A 25,596-nucleotide genomic window follows, 5' to 3' on the forward strand; every position below is an offset into this window, starting at 1 on the left:
ACATTAAGTTTTTTTCAGGTTGAGTTGAGTGTTTATACTCATATACCTAGTGACTAATAGAGGACATAGATTCTTTTTATTTTTATCAACAGTTTTATTATCACACAGCACACAACAAATATTAAACTGTGAATTTATATGTATATGCTACCAGCGAATTAACCTTGTAAATATGGCAATTGCGCATGGTTGCAACCGGTGCTCCCGTTGCCAGATCTACTGATTTTTCACTAGCTCTATTTATTTCTCAAAGCGCTATCAGTTCTGTTATATTTGTTACTTGTAATAACTAAAAAACGTTTACTTATATAGGTTAATTTCTATTAATATACAACAACGAATAAAAAATGCATTATAATATCCCCTGATACGAATTTAATTAGTATTTTAATTAAGTAACTCTAGTTTAACATTAGTGTACCGTAACAGATATAATCCCAAAAATGTTTAAATCACTAATAATTATCTCTGTTTCTGGGACTTCAATACTTTTTTAAATCTTTTGGAAAATTTTATTGAAATATTCAGTAAAATGTTAGTACCACATCATTGGGTTGTTTTTTTTTGTAACCTTTCACACATATATGAGCATTACGAATCAATTTTATGCTAATAATTTTTTTAGGTAGGTACTAACATTTAATAATTTATTAAATATGTTTTTATTATGTTGTTTTGAATGCAGTTAATTTAATTAAGCGACAAAAATTATATTATTTTATATGTAAAAAAATATTAGTATGGACGTAACTTCTTGAATCTTGTAAGTGGAAGTGTCATTTATATTAAAACCACCTCCTTTTGAATGAATTGTACATAAAATCAATACAATAGAACTGGCAACGCTGCCAGTCCCTGTTGAGTTGTTTAGCATGGTACTGGGTACGCCTTAAATCGAACGAAGTTGCATACAGCGAACTAATAAACACAACTATTTAAAATTTCATAGAGTATAAACAAGTGTTAATAAAGCAGCATAAGTTCTAATTACTGGTAGCCGTGAAATGTAAATGCTGTTGTATAGGAAAATATATTAAAATTCAACTTTACTTCAATTTTGTGTCACAGTAAGTAATTCGTATATAAACCAACGGTTTTTCCTTATTAACTGCCTGCACCCTTATCTTATCATTTACTTTTTTATCAAGTCGCTTGTTATTTATTTACTGCATAGTTGCCAAACTTCACACTAACCAGAGCCGAAACCAGATATCTTTGCTAAGGGTATGCTCCTATAAGTGTTTTTTTTTTATTAGTGTGTTATTTAAGAAAGTAAGAGACAGAAAGCGATACCCCTTAAAAGGAATTCTCTTCAATCACAAATTATTAGTTATATATTCATGGCAGAGGTAATTAATTGTATATGGTCGTGCAGTTCACACATACGCTTGCGTTTGTACCCAGCGTCGTGCGGCTGCCAGGGGCGCAAATCTCAAGGGGGCGCAAATGCGTAACTTAAATTACACTTTCGTTATTGTATTTTTTCTCTTCCTACAGAATAAGTTCTGATGCGCGCAAAATTCAAATCTTGCCTTGGGCGCTCATGACCTTAGCTACGATGCTGTTTGTACCTACCTATTTTGTTTTTTGTTGCGTCTGTAAGGTTAATAGTAAGTATTTGACCCGTTCAAATTGATCGTTTAAATATGGGAATCATCAAATGAAATTTATACGGTGAAATCTGTCACTCAGAAACTACTTTAAGTATTATGTTGCTGTGTGTGCTGGTAATAATAGAATTCCCGGAAAAATGATTACCGGGATTGCCGCAAGCAGCTGACCACTAGGTATAACTAAATTAGAAAGTTGTGTTAGCATTTATCTTTGTATTTGTTTTTCCAGTTCACGTTTCTCCGTCTGTGGCAATTTTTTTAAGTCCTGCTCTGTTTGAAGCGAATGATTAAGAATTCCCGGAAAAAACATTTACAATGTCGATAACGATTATGATAATTTCACATATTTTCATTATCTGTATAGTACCTACTAGCACTCTATACGTACTCATAAATAGATTACGACTATATGTGTGTACATATTGCTACCAATATTATGTTTTTATGTACCTAATTATACAGAGTTAATTTGACAAAATTAGATATCGATTTCATAAGGAACGTTATTCTTATTAGTATTTTTTTCTACTTTGCAGTTTGACTAATCGAGGTGGGAATACCTAACCAATATATTAAATATGTAAAGCTTCCGGGAAATTGTAAAAATAATCATAGTGCTAACTTATATATGTCCTTGACATCACTGTAGGTACAGTGTCTTGTTATAAATTTTCCAATCTTCTACCATTTCCTGAGATCTGAATAAAGAAAAAATTGTGAGATAAAGAAGAATAAAGTTATTTAAATAGAAAACATATGTGTATAAATAATACAAAAAATCAACACCTAAATAATATAAAAAAGCAAGAAGCATAAAATAAAAAATAACTTTAAATTCCATTATATGAAATTCCATTACAACATACGTATTAATTATTCCTTGATGTAATCTTATCAAAGTCTGTATAATTTTAAAATCTATAATATTGAATAGTTTATAAAGAAAGCGAATCCACTTTGCTTTGAGGCTCCCAGTATGTGCACCTTCGTTGAAAAAAATAAACTAATAGGTTAGGTCCGGTTAGTGGTAGGTTTTTGTGTGTAAAACGTACCAAAATGACTTCAATCGTAAAAATGATTTCATTTGTGTTACATATCTCTTGCCACGTTACATAAGAAATGCGCATGCTCTGTGGAGCCTTTTAGTAAAGTGGATTGTTATCCCTAGACCATAACTATAATAGACTTTAGCATAAACAACGAAATATGATTTTAATTTAAGGGATACGTAATTTTACAGATAGCATTAGAGACTTTTTTTTAAATCTGAATCTCAATAAATCTGTAAAAATTTTCGAAAAATATTCCAATTTGATATTATGTTAAAATTAATTCAAAATATTTAAATTTCTATAGGTATATAAATATGTATATGAAAATATTAATCCAAGAAAAATTCCTTCCATCTTACCTTTTTTCAAAGTTGTCATAACGAAATATCAAAAAATATTTTGTACCTAGCATATTTCTCAATTTCAATACAAACTATTATTGGGTAGTTAAAAATAAAAAAAACTAAAATTATAGTACGTATAAAGGTACATATATTAAGGTTCTTAAAATTACAGGTTTTAAAACATTATTTTATTTTTTAAAACAATTAAATATTCCTCTTAACAACGTGGTCTGTAGAGTGCAACAATTTAATGGGATATTTTTCCACATAGTAGGGCATTTTTGGAGATGCAGGGGATAATTGAGGATTTTTTATATAAAAAAAAATTAAGAGATAATATACTTTTTTGAGAGCATTTCAAAAGATAGAAATTTACTCTAGCAATAATGTGCCTTGTATTGGAGAAAATTGGCAATAACTGTATATAACAAGTAAATATCTCATAACAGTATATACAGGGTGGTCCAAATTTTAATAGACAAACTTCGGGAAACTACTAAACAACAAAAATTAACATCACTTTGCTTTATGAACATAGGTGTAAAAAGCCACCACAGGGCGTTGAAATTAACAAAAATAAAACAATTTTTTTAAATATCTGGAAAACGGCTTTATCAAATTTATCCAGATTTGGTACACATTTTTTTTCAAACATTTTCCCTAGATTTGTATGCGCATAGTCCGAATTCAAAAACCAGTGGCGGAGAAACAAGGATGTCGTTTACTTATTTTAAGTAAAACTTCTACGCCACTGAATTTATTGGTAATATGAATACATTTTATAATAGTCTGACACATTCCGAATGAAAAAACATTCTTTTATTTTTATCGAAAAGTGAATGGTTTACGAGTTATGTGACTTATTATTCAAGTAAACAAAGCGTTGAAATCGGGAAAAATAAAACAAATTTGGGTGGTCCAGATTTTAATAGACAAACTTCGGGAAAGTTTTTAATGACAAAAATTAACATCACTTTGCTATATGGACATAGACGCAGAAAACTACCGTTTATGAGATACAGGGCGTTGAAATTAACAAAAATAAAATAATTTTTTTAAATATCTGGAAAACCGCATCATAATATGTCCCATAACTCTTAAACCATTCACTTTTCGACAAAAATAAAAGAGTGTTTTTTCATCCGGAATGTGACAGACCGTTGTAAAATGTATTCATATTACCAATTAATTCAGTGGCTTAAAAGTTTTATTTTAAATAAGGAAACGATATCATTGTTTCTCCGCCACCGGTTTTTGAATTTGGACTGTGTGCATACAGAACTAGGAGAAATATTTGAAAAAAGTTTTTACCAAATTTGGTAAGTCTCCAACTTTTATTAGAACATTTTCTTTTATCTCGAAAAACAACAGCTAATTTGACAACTAATTGACCACCTTGTAGTAAGCATAAATATTTAAATAAATTAAATATTTAAATAAATATGTATTTCAAAAACAATTTTATAACAAATTTTATCATCTATTTATTGAATTTGTAATGTAATATTTTTCCACAATTTAATATTGTAAGAAAAAATAAATATTTTTTATGTGAGACAATATGGCGATTTTGCAATTTTTTTCTCAAATTTTCGTAAAGAAAAATTACATTTATTACTCTATAAAAAAATAAATTTATGTGCAAATATTTTATCCTTAAAAACATCTTAAAACAATGAAATTATGAATTAGGTCCAAAGAGATCCCGACAATATCTGGAAAGCAGTTGATAAATTACCTACCACCAGAAATAAAAATAGCTTTTTAAATATAAATACATGAATAAAACATGTATTATAATTGCAAACAATTTTTACAAATATGGTAGGTACCCATTAGCTTGAAATTTCTTGAATATCTATTCGGATGGAACTATGCATAAAACTAGGTTTTTTATTTTATCGAATTTATGTTTGGACCCTTTTTAATATAGCAATTTATTTTTCAGGGGACGATTAAAGTTGAAAATGACATGTTTGAAGCAACTCGGATTTCTTTTCTTAGGTAAATATAATTTTACTTTTTTGCAATCTTAAGGTTCTTCATCACCATTATATATATTTTTAAATTGTATATACGGTAGACGCTCCAGTGGTGATGTATGTACTGGAATCTCCAAAACTATATGAGATAGAAAAACTGGTAAATGGGAGATCATTCTATTATTAGTTTAATGGTTCTTGCTTTTTCCGGTTTTGAACATTTTCAAAAAAAGCAAATGCGTAGAGAAAATATAATAATTAATTTCTTCTTAGAGGTGCCATATTGATTTTTGTGTTGTTGTGTTTTACTTACTCAGGGATATACGAGGTCTGGTCAGTAAATAACTAAACTTTATTTTTTTAAACTTTATTATTAATTTTATACATTATTGGTCCTTGTCTCGTTCAAAGTACTCTCCTCCCGTATTCACACTTTTTCCAACGGTGTTTTCCATTTCGCAAAGAAGTTCTTCATTTGAAATGGCCTTTAAATTATGTGACGAAGTTACTTTGATGGCATCAATACTCAATAGTCTCAAAAGTTCTTTCGCCACTGATTTTAATTTCGGAAATAAGAAAAAATCACAAGGAGCCAGGTCTGGCGAAAGGAGGGTGAGAGAGGACAGTAATCTGATTTTGACACAGAATTGACGAATTGACAAAGCTGAGAGTCCGAGCGCATTGTCATGGTGCAAGAACCATGAGCTATCTCGCCACAACTCTAGTCTCTTTTTGCGGATTTTTTCACGTAACAATGTTGCCAAATTTATCGAAAAAAAAAACATTTAGGTACATATGTTTTTTTCGGCGTATTTTTGCGTTTCTGGAAAGTTAAACAATAATTTCCGTTCGGTATACAGTTCTATCTAAGTTGTCAAATTTATAACAATATAATAATAAAAAAATTATATTTATAAGTTTTTCGGTTCGTTATTGTTTTTTTGTACTTTCTCGCCTCGTTGGATAGCTGAAATAAAGATATACCGTCTGACTAATTTTTTTTTAATAAAAATTTCATATGGTAATGATTCTGCAAATTCTTAAAAATAAAAAAGTTATAAGTAGTAAAATTTTCGAAAATGCAAGATTTGCTTTTTTTCAAAATATCTCGAAAATAGAGCCATTAAGTTAATGATTGAATTATTTGCTTAAATGTTTTTCTCTTTCTTTTAGTTGCTGAGATCACAATGCACGCATCTCAGAATTACTCTACGTGGTACAATTTTTCAAATTAATTAAATTTCTGTTCTGTCTCCTTAGGTTTATTATTGTTTGGGAAGCTAGAGGAATCTAATGCTCAGGTACGTAATAAAAAAAAGAAAAAACTGGTCAAAAGTGACATTCTTATTAGAAAATAGTGCAGTAGTAGTACTGGATATACAGACTATTACAAATTCGCTTCTCACTACAGGGATCTCGAAAACGGTAACAGATACAAACTAGCTTAAATGGGTACAAAGTTGCGTAATCAGAGGTCCAACATTATGCCTCTAAAAAATCGAAGCTAACATTATTAGTTTTTGAAATATTTGAAAAAACCGAAATTTTGGAAATCCGTTTTTGTTTCATTTCAGCCTTGTTTGATGTGATATTGAAAAAAGAAGAATACTTTCTCAAGGCCACTTTTTGCCCTCTATCGAATGGCATGATCAATTTTTATATACAACGTTTCGTCTCTCCAGGACCATCATCAACTTAATTTTTTTAAATACGACCCTGAAATTTTTTTACATTTTTTGGAAGCCTTCATGACCTCCAATACTGTACTGCTTCAGCCCGAACCAGATTCAGACGTTTTGTCCCGAAAAATTCATCTTCAGTGTATTCGTTCCAAATTTATCTAAATGTTTTATTTAGATTTCTTTGTTTATTGAATTATCGTACACTGTAAGTGTTGTTAGAACCTGTGAAATCTATCAAGTTATTTAAACTGTTACCAACACGCATTAAAATAAAGCATTTTAGAGTTTTAGTCCCGTGTCCATAGTTATTTCTAGGTTATCTCGAGTGGTCAAAATTCAAACAAATTCCGATCTATTTTTTTCAGGATATTCATACAAATACATCTGACATGCTCTTTCACAGTTGCGGTTACAGATAGGTATAATAAATTTAGATAATACCCTGATCTTATAATGTAATAGTTTAAATAACTAGTTGGATTTCACAGGGTCCAACGATATTTACAGTGTCCTATAATTCAATAAAAATAAAAAATTTAGATAAATTTGGAATGAATACACTGAAGATGAATTTTTTGAAACAAAACGTCTGAATCTGGTTCGGGCTGAGGCAGTACAGTATTGGGAGTCATGACGGCTTGCAAAGAATGTAATAAAATTTCTAGGGTCGTATTTAAACAAATGAAGTTGATGATGGACCTGGAGAGGCGAAACGTTACATATAAAAATTGATTATGCCATTCGATAGAGAGCAAAAAGTGGCCATGGGAAAGTGTTCTTCTTTTTTCAATATCATCTCAAACAAAGCTTTTATGAAATAAAAACGGATTTCCAAAATTTCGGTTTTTTTCAAATATTTCGAAAACTAATCATGTTAGCCTTGATTTTTTAGAGGCATAATGTTGGTCCCCTGATTATGCAACTTGGCCCCCATTTAAGCTACTTCGTACCTCTTACCGTTTCCGAGATCCCTGTAGTGAGAAGCGAATTTGTAACAGCCTGTATTGTAAAAACACGCCGCATATTATAACTCCAATTTTTTAAATAAAAAGATTGACGTTAATGGCTCAAAAAATATTACAAATTAATATAAGTACGTAATTTTCCAAGGCCTACCTTAATGGTAGGCTATTGTCGACTATTTTTTCAAATGGAACTGAAATATTAACAGGCATTTTGGATATTTTTCTCGTAAGTTTTGGGTAAAAATTGAGATAACAATCAACCATTGGATTAACAAAATGAAATCGTTTGTCATTTAGGTGGGCGTTGAAAAAAAAAATTGGTGGTAAATGCCTGTATTTTCGAAGCCATGAAAAAATTAAAAAAAAAATTAGTGAAGTAATTTTGATGAAAATAGTTTTTCATTTAACCAAAAATCTCACAGGAAAATAAAAAATAAAACTGTACCACAAATAAAGCCATTAATATTAATCTTTTGTCTTTAAAAATCGGACCAAAAATGACAGCCTCTATAAGAGAAGAAAGTACCTATAGCCAGAGGTATCCCAATTGCCTCCTTTATTTAGATGGAGTTACCCAAGTGTTTTTTGTGTATTTTGAGCTGCAGAATACGAATTTTTTGGGTAGAAGTTTGCGCGGATGTCGATAAGTTTTTGAAAACTTAGTTTTTGGCAAAATAAAGTATTTCCTTGTTCTTTGACTCATTTTAAGAAGAAAATGTCTCTTGCAACTTTTGTGTTAAACGCATATTTTTCGAGATAAATGCCGTTAAAAACTCGAAAAATACGATTTTTGCAATTTTCAATCGTTAATAACTTTTGATTGAATAGGTATTTTGTAATTCTGCTGACGGCGTTTGAAAGTTCACGTTAAATACTACAAATTATGAGTAATTGCAGTGTGAAAATTTGTTTTTCCACTGTTATTTGAAGTTATAAACAAATAGCGATTGAGCGTTCAGAAGGGTGCGCCGTCATGTATGTAAGAGAGCGGTTGCCTTCTTACAGGCGTTTAATACACGATCTTGATTTGCAGTCTATTATACACATCTTTACGAACATTTGCTGACTGAATAATTTTATTTCTACCGCTATCTGTACTAGTAACTTTCAGGTTTTTATTTTTTTGACAAATAATGCAAAGATCTGATTTAATTAAGCTATTCATTATTCAGCTTATAACATGAACGTTAATAATTCTACATCTTCAGTGCAATTTTGCAGCGCTACTACAAACAAGTTTTAAAAATAAATGGCAATCGTTTAAAACAAAATTCATTAAAAAGGCGCGAAAAGTTTGAAATATCAAAGATATAATGTTTGGTTAATTCTAATTTGCTTTGTAAACATTATTATACGATTTATATGAAAAAAAGCGAAATTATATTAGTTTTATTTATAAACGATAATAAAAAAGTTTTTACTTACTTATATTAAAAGCGTAACATCGTATAATTTAGGTGTTTTTATAATTATTATTATTTAAATTTGTATAATAAGTTTAATTATTGTAATATTGCAAATTTTCATTAAATTTTTAATAAATTAAATAATTAAATGAAGAGTACGCGTTAAGATCGTTTATTAAACGCCTGTAAGAAGGCAACCGCTCTTACATACATGGCGGCGCACCCTTCTGAACGCTCAATCGCTATTTGTTTATAGCTTCAAATAACAGTGGAAAAAACAAATTTTCACACTGCAATTACTCATAATTTGTAGTATTTAACGTGAACTTTCAAACGCCGTCAGCAGAATTACAAAATACCTATTCAATAAAACGTTATTAACGATTGAAAATCGCAAAAATCGCATTTTTCGAGTTTTTAACGACATTTATCTCGAAATCTATGCGTTTAACAAAAAAATAAAGTTTTTTGCTAATAAAAAATTTATCGACATCCGGGCAAACTTCTACCCAAAAAATTCGTGTTCTGCAGCTCAAAATACACAAAAAACACTTGGGTAACTCCATCTAAATGAAGGAGGCAATTGGGACCCCCCTGGCTACACTACAGGACTATATGGTGTAAACAACTATTGTGGCTAAACGGCGGGGCGGCCATTCCTGGGGTACTTGGCGCCCTGGTGCATAGAAAAATTGGCCGCCCCTACCCCGTAGTATGTATCTATCATATCATTATGACATTATTAATATCAGGGATTAGATATGACTATGATGGAGGTGTGTTATTAGAAATACAGATCGATTTATTTTTGCACTAACAAACTTTAATATTCTACTGTAAAATATAATCTAAAAAATCTCAATCTAAATCTAAATGAAGGAGGCAATTGGGACCCCCCTGGCTACAGGACTATAATATAAGTTTCCAAAGAGATATTTTTAAAATACCATTAGTTTAGATTTTTTTATCAAGTGACATTACTTATTAAGATACGTTTAGATTAAACCTTAATGGAACTCGTACTTAGACATGGGCATATTGTTAACATAACCCCTGTATTTATATTTTTTATAGTTACTACTAAACTGAATTTTAGAGTTACAGGGCAGTTGTGGTACCATATGCACAGAAAGAAGAACAGATTCCAACTGTTGTAGTAAATGATAATACAAGACAGTATGTTTCTACCATAACGCAATTGAAAGATGATGTAAGTACAATATTACCTGGAAGTTGATTACGTTGTGATGAAATTATTTAATTAAATTCTGATAGGATTTTCATTTAGTAAAAGTTACGGTTTATTTTTAAATTGAAAGCCGTATTATATTAATACTTAATAATATCTATAGAGCCTTCTTAAATAATTACAAGGCACATGACCTTTATGTTGGCAATTAAATTTCGGTAAAATTATTAACACGTTAACGTTAACATTACATTAAAACATAACATTCTGTCTCACCGGCTGTGATTGGTGTAATATTTCTTCAGATTTTATTCAACCAATCGGCGATCGCATTATCTCGAGTGTAGATGTAACGGTTTGCCATTAGTCGTTGTAAATCATTAATATTGGTGACGTTGTACGAAGTATGTTGATGAGAAATTCAAATATGTTTTCAGTTTTTAATAGAAATAAGTTCATGATATTTAATTAGCAAGATATATTCATATTTTCTTCAGAAAACATTTTTTGAATTGAAGATATTAATATTTTTATATTGATGCATTGCTTAGTCGGTTTGTAATCTATCTGTGTTTTTAGGCAGACATAATAGTATTTCCTGAAAATGGCATAACTTCTACAACACCTGTTGGTGACACAATATCTCATAATATACCTTTCAGTATCGTGCTACAACCTGGAACAAAGACAAATTTTAACGAAGTAGGTACATATTATATAATATATGTAGGACATTCTTCATGCACATTGAATTATTCCGTGATTCTTTCTAAAGTAGAAGTGGTATTGACTAAGGAATTATTTAATTTTTGTTCATTTTAGGATGTATTACCTAATATAAGTTCCGCGGCAAAGTCGAATAAGATGTATGTCGTCATAAACGTATTGGAATTTCACAATGCATCAAAAGAAGAACTTTATAGCACGGATTTAGTTTTTGATCCAGAGGGAAAACAAATTGCAACGTAAGTAAATTATGATTTTTGTTGACAATTTTATTGTGAGTAAACCTTTTTAGTAGTGACGTCACATATGCCAAATAATAGGCAACCCCGTAGTTCACATTGTCATGAAGAATTTCTCAATATTTTACTAGATCGATTTTCGACCTGTACTTGGGACATAAGTGCCAAAAAAATGGCTTCTTTGTCAGTACCTTAAATATCGCGAAATTCTGGCAATATTAGAAATATTAAAGAAGTTTCAGACCCCAAGTGACAAACTAATAGAATTATAGAATTTATATATTTAAATTTATTGACTTTTATAGTAATTAATAAATTAAAATTATATCAATGTTACTGAGCATGCATTAAAGATAATTTCATGTAAGCGAAGTTTGTTAAAACAATGGTCAAAGTTATGGAAAAGTGGTTTTTTGACTCGCGTAAAAAAACTGTTATTCATAGAGAAAAAAGGTTTATACAAAAAAGGTAGGTATTAAATAAATCTGTAAAATAAGAAGTCCGATTAAATTCCCATAATTTGTTTATGCGCATGAGCTCAAAAATGGTCAAAAATGGCCGTTTTCTTCAATTGCTAATAATTAATGCAATTTTCATCGCAGTCGTCGACACTTATAATTCAGGATTTTTGAGTCTTCTTGCACCCTTGATAAGTGGTAAAAATTTCAGCCCGAAAGCTTCATTAGTTTGATGTTGGCGGAATTTGTTATCTAAAAAGATGCTATTTTCAATTGATTTTTCCCAAGCTCAAAAGGGTTGTAGAGTTTCGATCATTAGTTGTTTTTGTATCTAAATAGTTGTATTGACATATGCATTTACTGAGAATTTAATTTTTTAAATTTAATTTGTTCAAAAATGAAATGAAAAAATGTTAATATTTATTAAATTGTTAAGATAGGGAATTATAAAACGAAATACTAATGTCTATAGCTTAGTTAGTACTATTTTTCTTCGAATTTAAAAAAAAATCGTTGTTCTAAGTTGATTAGAAGCTGACAATTTTTTTTTTTATTTACTCGCAGTGCCCTTAATTTTTAAGAGCCGAAATTTGGAGAGAGTATACATTAAGAGCTATATTTTCATGTCTTACATTAACATTAAGGTGAATTCAACTGTTTAATTGCAAAAAATAAGATAGCGGCGATGCTTTCTATTACTCGGTCTAGCGAACGAGTGGGAGGAGCGAGGCTAAATAAAAAATTTAATCTCGGGTTGAAATAATGTTAATACCATAGCTTCAATGCTCATGAATTTTCGCGCTACCACAAATTAAAAAAATAATCATCTCAATAGGTTCATTATTAACCGAGATGTGGCTAATTTTTCCAGCTTCATCGATTTGAAGCCGCTCGATCATTTTCCTGCGCGCTACCAGGCGCGTAGCCCGCATACTCCGCCTCGCTCTCCCCACGCGTTCGCTAGACCAGGTATAGAACGCATCACCGCTATCTTCTTTTTTGCAATTAAATAATTGAATTCACCTTAATGTTAATGTAGGACATGAAAATATAGCTCTTAATGTATATTCTCGCCAAATTTCGGCTCTTAATATTAATAATAATTAAGGTCACTGCGATTAAATACAAAAAAAATTATCTCAGCTTCTAATCAACTTAGATCAACGTTTTTTTTTTAATTCGAAGAAAAATAGTACTAACTAAACTATAGAGGTTACTATTTCATTTTATAATAATTACCTATCTTAACAATTTAATAAATATTAACATTTTTTCAAAGTAATTTTTAAACAAATTAAATTTGAAAAATTAAATTCTCGGTAAATGCATATGTTAATATAACTATTGTGAAGATAGTTTAGGCTTTGCAAAATTGTTTATAAACTTTTGGCGGCCATGATACGGGTGGGGTGCCGGCCGGGCCGGGGACGAGCACGGGGACAGAGAGAGAGAACGACTAGAGACGAGGTGGTGTTGAAATATCTAATTTTGATCGTTGTTTTTATTCTAAAATCTATTAAAATTATATTTCTGAAAAACTGTGTTTTAACACTATTTAGGTACAAAAACAACTAATGATAGAAACTATATAACGCCTCTGAGCTTGGAAAAAATGAATTGAAAATAGCATCTTCTTAGATAACAAATTCCGCCAACGCCAAACCATTGAAGCTTTCGGGTTGAAATTTTTACCTATTATTAAGGGTGTAAAAAGCCTCAAAAATCCTGAATTACAAAGTGTCTACGATACAAATTGCATAAATTATTAGCAATTGAAAAAAACGGCCATTTTCGACCATTTTTCAGCTCTTGCGCATAAACAAATTATTGGAATTTAATCGGAATTTTGTAGGCTTATTTAATACCTACCTTTTTTGTATAAACTTTTTTTCGCTATGAATAATAGTTTTTTTACGCGAGTCAAAAAAACACTTTTCCATAACTTTGCCCATTGTTTAAACAAAGTTTCCCAACTAGCCTCGAGTTGATTTTTTTATATTTTGTTTATAACACGTTTCCGAACAATCTTCCGGAGAGAAACTTCTAATAGTATGTTTTTCCCGAAACAAGCTGTTTCATGTCTATAATGACTGGACTATCAAGAAAGGTTTGGTTTTGGTTATGAGTACGTCTATAATAAACCACTTGAAGAAAAAAACACTCGATAAACACACTGACACAGTACAACATCAAGATAAACAATAAAAATACTTAATAGAACTAGAAAATTCCAAGATTAAACAAAATAAGAGAAAATACGTTAATGATGACAGCGATGACATATCAAGATCTCACCTGCGTATGAGGCTATACTTTCCGAGCATGAGCATTAGGCAACACGGCTAATGTTAAATTTTCACTATATTTAAATTTAGGAATATTCTTTTATATCGTTTTTTGTTAGTTAAGCACATTAGTGTAGGTATCTATTTTACGAAACACGTGTTGGTTGTTCTTAAATATACTAGGCACAGAAATTAAGGGATATTAAGAAAATTTTGGATGATTTTCAAAGAGCTGTAACTTGGAGGGAAATGGTCATAGAGAGAATAAAAAAAAGGAAATTGAAGCTTCAGGTGTCTAGTTTTCAGATCTGCAGTATACATTTTTTTAGCGTCAACAGTTTTTGAGTAATCATAAGAAAATCAACGGAAAAATTTTTTTATAGATATTTGCTTTTATTTTAAAAGGCCTAGGACCTCAGATTTTTTTTTTGTAAAATCATCATAAAGTTCTTTTAGATAATTTAATTCTCTTCAATTTGAAAAAACCCTGATAATTTCAAAATGCTGCTATTTTGTTTTCCTTGTGCCCGGAATCATGAACGATTTTTTTATGAAGAAAATATGGATTATTGCTAAAACAACATTTTTAACTTAAAAAAATGAATAAAAAGCGAAAAATTACTTATTACATTGATTTTCAGAAAAACGACAAATTTAAACATTACGGGCACTAGGAAAAAAAATCGCAGCGTTTTGAAATTATCAGGGTTTCTTTAGGACACTTTGATGTTGAAAAGTTACAGTCGATATCCTTATTTTATTCATTATTTGCAAAGTTATGCCAAGTTATTGAAATATCCCTAATTATGGAATTTTTTACCTTTTTTCTAACCAACATTTTCACTTTGGAATTTTTTTTTTATCAAAAACCCATGATTACGACTTGTAGAGAATACTCTGTAGTTTCCAAAACCCTGCTTGGATTTTCTGTATGACCATTATTTCCCGAGTAGTTGATCACCAAAGTCAAAAATTATTATTTTTTATTTGATCGACGATAACAGCGATAAAGTCGTACAAGGCTCAGTGGCATAGCAAGGGCTCTCTGGGTCCGTGCGCAAAGTATATAAAAGGCCCCTCCCAGAAATTCCAATAAATTACAACTAACCGTCCATGTGTGTACGTACTGTAATAACTATATTTCGATAAAAATAAAAAACAATAAAAAATAAAAACCATATAAATAAAGGTGAAACTCCATTCTATCACAAATACAAATAAAACTCCATCACAGTGAAAATCAAAATAATTGTTCTTTTAAAGTCAAAAGCAAAAGTAAGATACGCAAAATAACCAAATGTTATGTTTGCGTTAGTTTAATATTTACTATTTAGAACAAGAAAATACAAATTTGACTATGATTTGACATTCTATCAGTTGTGGCAATTCCATGGTACCTTACCAAAAGATGATACGGTGTGAGAAATTATTGTTAACTTAAACAAAACTTTATTCTAATCACAGATCAATTATTAAAATTGCACTTTCCGGGTCTTAATAATAGAAACGTTTTAACTAGTTTTTGAATATTAATTTTTGAGGCTTTTGGTTTCTCTATTGCCAAAACTCTACCAGTGGCGGCTCGTGACATTGAGAATAGGTGAAGTATATTAATTGAATGGTTAAAAAGAAAACAAAAAAAGGCGAAAATTTTTAAATTTTCAAGGTCAAACGGCTTTAACAGAATTTGGAAATTTTTAGTTGCATTTGCAATATTACCGAAAAACTGACGTTCGCGAGAAGGATTTTCATTTAGATTTTATAAAAAATAGAAACACAATTAAACACGGCATACAGAAAAGTTCTTTTAAATAAACGCTTCCACACAACCACTTACACTCCGAATACCATTCATTCCGAAACTCCCGAACGTACACTTTGTCTTTTGACTTCCCCCTTTTTTCAACATCGAGAGAAGGCACAGCTCTCTAGCAATTTAAAAAAATCCTTTTTGTCCTCAATTTTCCATCTGAAAAATGGCGTTTCCAATAAAATACATACTGGATCATACATACAAAACATTTTTACAATTATTGATACAAAAGTAATATTAACAATGAACTATTATAATCGTGCACTGGGCGACTTATCGTATAAACTGTTTAAAGTAAAGGCAGGCGATGGGTGATGGCGATGTTGCTTCAATTTCCGCGTTCCCCCACGTTGTAGTTTACTCACATGTTGGCCGCCTCGTTGCCATGAAAACCGCCGTAAACAACGCTACGAAGTGAAGCGAAATACAAACTGATTTAGATTCGCGTCACTTGCTTATGCTATACGTTGTACGAGGTTGATATTGCCGCTCAACGAAGGCAATCTTTTTTTTAGAAGGCGGTTTCCGCGCAACTATTCTGTCTATTTCATTTCTGCGTATAAAACAAACAAACACAATACATTTTCAATATAGAATTATACCTAGAAATAATTTTAAACTGCACAACCAAAAAATCTTTTAGCCCGCATTTTAGTGCGTATTGCGCAACATTGCGCAACTGTAGCTACGCTACTGACAAGGCTCCGGAACCGCTCAAATTGAAGAGGATTAAATTAACTAAAAAAGCTTTATGATGAAATTACCAAAAAATTTTTTTTAAGTCCATAGATCTTTTTTAAAAAAAGCAAAAATTTACAATTTTTTTCCGATATTTTCTTATGATTACTCAAACACTGCTGACGTTAAAATATTTTAAACTGCAGTTCTGAAAACTAGATACCTGAAGTTTCAATTTCCTTATTGGCGCCCAAAATTTTATAAATTCTTCCACATTGAGCCTATTATTCAATGTATATGATAAGTAAACTTGAGTCAAAGATATGTATCAATATCCTTGGACTTGAGGATGGATCAGTGACGTAGAGCGTAGTGTTGTAATAAAAAATGAGTAAATTACTGGTTGCCTATATGATCAAAATTTGAAGAGTCGACACTTTGCATTTTGAAATGTTCACATTACTGACAATGATTATGTATTGTTTATTTATATTGATGTAACAAGTAAATATAGTAGAACATAAAGAAATAATTATTTTATTTAAAATGTGTAGAATTACTTAAAAAATGTTTACAAACATTCATCAATTCATAAATTATTTGTATGTATATACGTATAGTAGAACAGATACCTTCATTTGTGATGCACACTGTACCTATCTGCGTTTGTTTTATTTCTTTTATGTTTTCATTTCTTTTATGAATGCAAACTTTTCCAAGGGGATAACTGCGACCTAATTTGAAACTATCTGGCATTGAAATTGAATAATTGTAGATTTACAAATATTAGAATCAATTGTAAATATAAAACAGTGCCCTCCAGGAATTAAAACAGGGTCTAAAAAGGTACAATTCCAATGCTGAACTCCTGAAACTTGAGGGTTAGGTTTACTAACACAAAACTACACAATTGACGCGTTTGGCAAATTGTTTTTGCCTGCGTCTTGTGAGAGATTAAGCAACTACATTATGAGTTTTTGTATTCAAATTGTGGCTTTAATAGAATAAGTTCGGTGGAATTTTTTTCAAACCAGCTGTTATTCAACCGAACACACTTTGGCATGTAAAGTGTATAAACAAAAAGTGGAATATTTTGTATAATTTTTCTTTAAAAAGCCCTTCATTATGATGCAAAATGTTAATTTCTATGTTCGATAAAGAGCATATCTGTCTCATGTAGGACATAATAAACTAAATTTTCTACTTAATTTTAGATGCAGGAAGAAATACCTTTATAAAGAACAATTTTATAGTAAAGGAAACCCCAATCAGGATTGTACTTTTGAAGCATACTTCCGTAGAATAAATGTTAATGTTACATTTGCTATATTATTTGATACTGATCTGTTGGTAGAAACTTCAGATAAATTCGAAAAAATACACGATGCAGTATTAACCTCCTCATTACAAAATGAATTGCCTTTGCCCTTTGGTGAGTTAATTCTTCAATGCAGTAAAGTCCAAAAAAAATTTGGACCTCTTTATTTTCAGGTGTCAGTTTACAGCAGGGATTTGCAGTAAGAAATAAGGTTAATTTATTGGCTGCTGGATATGCAGATTCCAGTGAAGGTTATGGAGGAAGTGGTATATACTTAAGGAATGGAAAAAGTAAAGTTGTGTTAACTTCAGAATCGCTTTTAAACTTAGATGTGCCTGTAGATCAGAAACCAAGCGATGTTATAAACGTAAGTACTTTTTTAGAAATACTATTCTGTTTCAATTTTGTGGATAATATTTAGACAATTAAATATTAATAAAAAGTATCTCTACATGTTAGGTTGTGGTGACTCCACCTGACAAACCAGATATATTACAAAAAGTTATCTACAAAAATCTCCCAACGTCTGATAATTCAAGTTACTGTACTTTTCATATGGATCCAAAAGACATGCAGCCCTACAGGTAAGTGAACAAATGATAAAGAAAATATTTTGTCAGTTTTAAACCCAGGCAGAAAATGTTTTAATTTTCATGTCTACAATCTACATATAAAGTTGATAAATGCATGTTTTGAGTCAGCCGTCCTTGACGTTAAATGAAGTTATAAGATTTATTCAAAAAATTAAATGAAAGTCCAAATTTCCCAATTTATCTGCTCATACTTTAAATTTATCGTAACATTAAACTAGTATGTGACCAACAATACAATTGTGCTTTTAAAAAATGCGACGTCTTATTAGACTGCGACGACCGAAATGGAGTGGGATAGGTACGGTAAGCCGACCCCAAGCTAAAGTCAGAAGTCGCTAGGCGCAGGAGAATTTTTTATTTAATGAATTAGAAAAAAAATGTTTCATGCTATAAAAATAATACCAAGTACACACATATACAATATACATATAACTAAAAAAAAAATCCTAGTAACATTATTGCAGTATTTTGAATTCTAGCTATATTTAGTTTCTAAATACATTTGAAGGGTACAGGGAAAAAAAGATGAATGTCCAATATTTGCCATTTGTAAATAAATACATATAACGATGCCCTAGTGGCCACTGCTTTCGTGAAAACAATCATACTGGCAAAAAGAAATGAGGGTTGAAAGATACAGCGTACTTAAAATTTGCCTTACAGGGAAAGAAAGATGAATGTCCCGCCAGTGTGTGAAAAACAGATGAATTTCCAACTTGTAACTAGCACGTGTTCTGATGTTGCTCCTGTTAGATTTAGTTTGTCGATCAAACGCCTATACAAACGGGACAAGGCCATCAGAATAGAATGCAGAGATCCAAAATGCAAGGAACAAGTCCAATCCAATCGTAGTCATTAATTGCGAGAATTAGAAAATTTTCCGAGCTTGGAATGACCATTTATCAAATTACTTTGTTAAAAAACGTCCATTTGAAAGTAGGCCTGTCAAAGAAATTAAAAGGAAATGTCAAGAATGATGCAGTATCGAGAGACATAATATAATGGACCTATGTCTATGAAATACAAACAACCCATTGCGATTGCTCTGAAAAAATACCAGAACTTATAAGAACTGAAAAAATTTGTAGTAGCTAGAGCAACATTATTTTGAAGATTTACCATACGACAAGACAGCAACTTAAACTGTGGCGTTGAAGCATAATGTAAATGACACTTCTTTTATTTTTCGTTGTATTTTTATTCAAGTAGGTTTCCTTTTTACTTATAATAAAATGTTACCTCTTAAAATTCACATTGCTACTCGAATTGTTTTCTGATTCTTTCTCCCTGAGTGATGTGACATTAATCTTTTTTCTCACATTTTTTTGATAGCACGTATTAATTATTGTTATTTTTTTTTAAGTTTCTGCTGGCTCAAATCTACAATATTACATATTACATATTCGTAGATACATATAATTTTATTTCAAAAAATAACTAAAAGATGTATAATATTTTTTAAAATATCAGTCTTTGAAAGTTAAATTTCATTTTACTCCAGACTTGTATTTTGTGACATTCATCTTTTTCCCCTGTGCCCTTCATTTGTTACATTACTTTTTCTTATTTATTAAAATAGTAAGAGACCTTTATTGTTCTGGAATATAGGTATTTAAAACTGCTTTCGAATTTCTCTTTAATAATTGCATTTACAGTTAAACAAAAGAAAGAAACCAAACTAGATTACAGTTTTAATATACAGGTTCGGAATAAGAAGTGGATCTTATTTGTGGAAGGGCGAAACGGGCGGTGACTATGAAACGCCTTCATTATAGCCATCCTTCTCTATCACATGGATTTCTATGTCTTACTTTATCGCTCTCACGTAACGGCAGATGGACCATCGGTACTTTCCGACCCTGTATAGTTAAAAATAGTTCTGCAATTTGTGTTGTTAAGCAACGACATACGATTTTGACCGCTGAACGATTAAATATTGACCTAACTTAAGTAGGTGTATTTTACCACAAGAATAAGTAGGTAACAATTGTTACTTATTCTCGTGCTTTTACTTTGGCATTGTCAAGTTGAGGTATGGCATGCTGCCCCCTATCTTCTCCAATAAGCTTTAAATGCTTGCTCTCTCATTTTCAGATTCATATTAATCATAATTCAATTAATATAATAATAGTACGTGTGAAGATACGATACACTGTATTGTAAACTGTAAACTGAAACTAAAAATGAAGCTTCTTATTACCTAGCCATGTTACAACTACTTTCATATTTGAATGAAATGAGGTACATTTACAATTTACAACATTTAAAATTTACTCTAATTTTGAGGAAACAAATTTTTATATGGGCGACCAATTCTCTATGGAAGTATTCTGCTAATTATTTAATAAATTTCTACTTTTCGCTAAAAGAATACCTAATAAATAAATAAATAAATAAATAAATAAATAATTTAGATAAATCTGGAACAAATATATTAAAGATACCGGTTAAATGAATAGCCGATTATTGTGTGTTGGTTAACCGGTCAATAAACCGGTTATTTCCCGAGTTCGGTTTAACCTGATAACCGTTTACTTATGGTCAAAAACCCCGTGCCGGTTATTTTACCAAGACCGAGTGAAAATTTAAGCTCTATCTCACAGTACAGTATACGATTAAAGTATATTGTGCTCTAACCCTAAACTTGATAGTAGATCAGACTTAAGCCATCGTCGACCGGACATTCTATTTAAATTAAAATTTAAATCAAATTAAGATTAAAATTAAAATCTGATACATGACTACATAATTTTTTCTATTAAAGAAATACAGAGATAAACTAGACCACTTTTATTTATTAGAGATATATACAGGGCGTCGCACCAAGTTGTTTTCGCAAAAGCTTAAGACTTTGATCAGTCGTCATCTCTTCATTAGAAAACGCCATTCGAAACGAATTGATTGACAATTTATTTATTACTAGCTTTTACCCGCGGCTTCGCTCGCATTGAAGCCATTAATTTTTTTGGATAGACCAGATTTCCGCTTCCGAGGCATTTTTAAAGAAGAACAGAGTAAGAATTAAAATCACGAATTAACCACAAAAATGACACCTAACCTGAAACAATAAATATAGAGAATCTTTCGTAAAAAATATTTTTTTTTAATAAAAAGTATCCTATGTTACTTCTAATACCTCCAAGAATATGTGTACAAAGTTTCATGATGATCGGTTAAGTAGTTTTCGCGTGAAAGCGTAACAAACTTACATTCACATTTATAATATTAGTAGGGATGAAATGACATCATCGCTTACTACGATAGTAGTAGTAGTAGTAGTAGTAGTAGTAGTAGTAGTAGTAGTAGTGAGTAGTTGTTGTACTTGAGTAGTAGTGATAATGATTGCCTAAAATTGAAAAACAATTTTTTTGCGTAAAAAATATGAATGCTACAAGATTTTACCAAGAGCACGAAAATCTCGAAAAAGGACTGATGCCTCAATAAAAATAAAATGAATTAATTCCAGCGACCAAATAAAAAGTTGGGTAATTCTTGTACCAAGACACTCAAGAATTTACGGACGCGGTTGCTTCATCAAAACATGAGTTTTACTTAGGAACAAGTCCACAGCAAGTTTAATTAAAATCCATCGTAACATTCTCCAGATATTACAAAAAACATTTTTTTTTCAAGAACTTTGACAGTCAGTAGCGGAGAAGCCAGACATTTTTTCTTAATGAAAGTTAGGTCAAATCGTCTTCTTTTGAGTCAAAGAATATCGCAGTATCTTTTTGATCATGTGCTATGGGACACCCTTTATAGATAGCACTTTTATTGCATTTTTATATTTTAACTTTTATTTAGTAACTTATTATTTGTAAATGAAACAAAACATGTTTGTGATAATTGTTGCCTCTAAATGTTACATCATTGTTTTCTTTAATAAAGTCTCACAAAAATTTATAAGGGCCGGTTATTTCAATAACCGGTTTTTAGGTAGAGGTCAACCGATTCAGGTTTAACCGATTAAGAAAAATAACCGGTTAACCGATAACCGGTTATTTTTCAATAACCGCCCATTCCTAGGCAGTACACTATTGGGGGTTATGAAGGCTTGCAAAAAATGTAATACAATTTCCAGGGTCATATTTAAAAAAAATTAAGTTGATAATGGTCCTGGAGAGATAAAACGTTACATATAAAAATTGATTATGCCATTCGATAGAGGGCAAAAAGTTGCCATGAGGAAATATTCTTTTTTTTCAATGTCACCTCAAACAAGGATGAAATGAAACAAAGACGGATTTCCAAAATTTCGGTTTTTCTCAAATATTTCGAAAATTAATCATGTTATCCTTGATTATTTAGAGACATAATGTTGGTCCCTTAATTATGCAACTTTGCTACTATTTAAACTACTTCGTATCTCTTACCGTTTCTGTGATCTCTGTAGTGAGAACCGAATTTGTAATAGCTTGTATGTATGAAAACACTAGTGTAGGTGGTTAAAATTTTGTCAAAATCTACGTAGAAAACGTTTTTGTAAAGCACATATGCAAGTTTACGGATAGTGGGCTGGGTATGTGAAAAATAAGTCAGAAATAACATACAGGGTGGTGCGAATTTTATGCAGGAAACTTCGAGGGCAGATAGATCTCTTTAAAATAATAAGTGTTTGCCTTATAAACATAGGTCTGGAACGGCCGCAATAAAGTTTGTGGACCATTCTTCTTGCCACCCCATCTAAATTATCAGTCATTTCTAAACTTTCTAGAAAACCATCTATTTGAATTATTAGAGGATGTTCCATTAAATATACCACAAATAAGCTGGATACAAATAGATGCTGCTCCTGCGCATTTTGGGAGAATAATACAAGAATGGTTTAATGAAAATTATATGGGCGATGGATGGAAGACCAAATGCCAATGGTGTAGAGGATCCAGTGTCTTGGCCAGCCAGATCGCTGGATCTAAACCCCCTGGATTTCTATGTTTGGGGTTATCTATCTGAAAAGTAAATTACTCTACTGCAATATATCTAAGACATAACTACTGAGAGAATAGAAGACGGGTGTAATGAATTAAAAGAAAACCACCACATGGTATTACCTCCAATTAGTTCCATTAATAGAAGATGTCACAAATGTATCGATGTGGATGGTTCGTATTTTGAACAATTGTGAACATTAATTTTGTTTTTTGTTTAGTTGTTGCTTGGTAAATGTATTTTTATTATTATTTTGATTTAAATTGTTCTTATTTGTAAAGATAGTGGATTAGGCCTCCAGGGGAAACTAAAACGTACTAGGAACACTACCTCACAGGTGATGTGGAAAGAATTTTGTTGATCTGCTTACAAATTGCACTTGCATAAACATAAATATTCTTGTAATATTATGGTTTATAAGTGTCAGCCACAAGGGGATTGTATTGGTATGAATAACTTGAGAATGGTGAATCTTAGGGAAAAAAATTCAAGTTACCTTTTTTACGTGTTTAGTGCATTATAATATAAATCCGTTACAGTAACTTGTAAAAAATACAGTGGCATAGGTTTTTTTTTTATAAAAAGAGGGTGAGCCCTGTCCAGATGTACACCACTGGTTTAACCTTTAGAGCTCATCTTTCTAGACCTATGTTTATAAGGCAAACTCCTACTATTTTAAAGTGATCTATCTGCCCTCGAAGTTTTTTGCATAAAATTCGCACCACCCTGTATAATAATAATAGCAGATAACAGTGTTAATAAACAACTGTAATTTAATTGCTTTTTCATGCTTATCATTATTAAGAAATATTAAATAAAGACTTACTTTTTTCAGGTGGCTGTCATTTACAAATGGTACGGAGTTGTTGGGACAGCAGAAGAACTTTGTATTTTGTGCATTGATTAAACCTGAAGAAAGTAAAGATCAACCAAAAATTGTCAATAATTTAACCATTGTAGTGAATTTAAAAACAGATACAATAGAGCAAGTGTTACCACTCTCACTTGCTTCAGGTTCGAAAATGGTGCCAGCTAATTTTGAGCTCAAAGAAGAAAAGAAAGAAGGCGTAGTAACTATTACAATGAATTTGTCTGAGCCAAAAGATCTGTCAGTTTTCGGAGTATTATTTACCTTGAAAAATAGTGCTTCAGTATTCGTCTCGCACGTGTTATTTGTGAGCTTTTTACCTTTACTTTCGATTTTGTGGTCGAAACTTATCATTTAAGTCTCATGAAATATAATCGGAATCCTGCACATTTTTAAACATGAAATCGGCAAATTATCATTGAATGCCCGTGGAGAAGTTTTGATTTTATAGTAAATGAGATTGATATACAAAAATTACTTTTGATACAGATGTTTGTGCATTAATTTTAGGTTGACTGAAAACTAAAGATCTGTAGTGCCAATATTAGCCAATTCATAAAAAAAAAATTCACAAGTATTTATGTACTGGTATGTTTAAACGATTTTTTGTGGAGATATTAATTATACAGAAGTACTTAACTTTATCGCAAACGTGACAAAAACATATGAATAACTAGTTGCCGTAAATATTGCATATAAAAGTCGACTGAATTTCTCATTCAAACATTTATTTTTTTATAATATTGACTGTAAATAATTGATTGTCTCGAATTTGCAGCTAAGATTTCTAACAACGAATTTCAGATTTTTGTTATACCATTCAATAAAAGATGACAATGTACGAATTTCATTGTCTATCATACTTTTATAATATTAGACCTGATATTAACATTTTGCAATCAACAAAATAATTAGGTACAAATTGTTTTCACATTAGTTACGAAAATATGATGAAGTGTAAGTTTGTTATTAATATATCTATGTTTACTGTTTAATAAGGTATTGAACTCGTGGTATCAAAATACTCAGTTTCTTGAAAAAAGAATACTTAAATCTTTAGGTATATATATTGTACTGTGAATTGAAGTAAAAAAAATATGCAAATAATTTGGGTGACAATTATGGTAAAAAGGATTTTAATGTGCAGGATCCTTAATCTAAGTGCTAATATTTATGTAAAAGTACCAAAAGGTAAAAATGATTTAAAATATTTATATGATAAATATCCCAATTATTGGCAAAATAATGAACGATAAAAGTACAAAAATGGTCGTATTATATTTTAAAACTGCTCTGAAGAGAGTTAAATTGAGTGAGAAAAAAAATTGAAGTGAATAAATAGATAGGTTTATAACACATATAAAGTCCATGACTTACTAATATAGAAGTCTATTTCAACAAAATTAGAAAACTACCTATACAGGGTGGGCCACCAGTAACGCCTCGGTCGCTAGGG

General features: G+C 30.8%; 1 protein-coding gene across 1 annotated transcript; it reads left to right on the forward strand.

The window, feature by feature from the left end:
• Positions 1-849: 849 nt before the first annotated feature.
• LOC108917752 (vanin-like protein 3) lies at positions 850-25,596 on the forward strand. Its single transcript, XM_018724503.2, has 10 exons — positions 850-1,067; positions 4,959-5,013; positions 6,252-6,292; positions 10,141-10,254; positions 10,813-10,935; positions 11,056-11,198; positions 17,647-17,864; positions 17,924-18,117; positions 18,210-18,334; positions 24,108-25,596. The coding sequence occupies exons 2-10, from the start codon at positions 4,977-4,979 to the stop codon at positions 24,496-24,498; spliced, it is 1,386 nt and encodes a 461-aa protein (XP_018580019.1). The 5' UTR covers positions 850-1,067; positions 4,959-4,976; the 3' UTR covers positions 24,499-25,596.

The sequence above is a fragment of the Anoplophora glabripennis genome, unplaced genomic scaffold, assembly GCF_000390285.2.
Source record: "Anoplophora glabripennis isolate ALB-LARVAE unplaced genomic scaffold, Agla_2.0 scaffold61, whole genome shotgun sequence".
In the NCBI taxonomy this organism is placed as follows: Eukaryota; Metazoa; Arthropoda; class Insecta; order Coleoptera; family Cerambycidae; genus Anoplophora; species Anoplophora glabripennis.

Bases quoted from the DNA above. Each gene is read 5' to 3' on its own strand.
- LOC108917752 (XM_018724503.2), top strand. From the start codon at position 4,977: ATGACATGTTTGAAGCAACTCGGATTTCTTTTCTTAG. The intron at 10,936-11,055 runs GTAGGTACATAT...TGTTCATTTTAG, and splicing joins CAAAGACAAATTTTAACGAA to GATGTATTACCTAATATAAG. The intron at 18,335-24,107 runs GTAAGTGAACAA...TACTTTTTTCAG, and splicing joins AAAGACATGCAGCCCTACAG to GTGGCTGTCATTTACAAATG.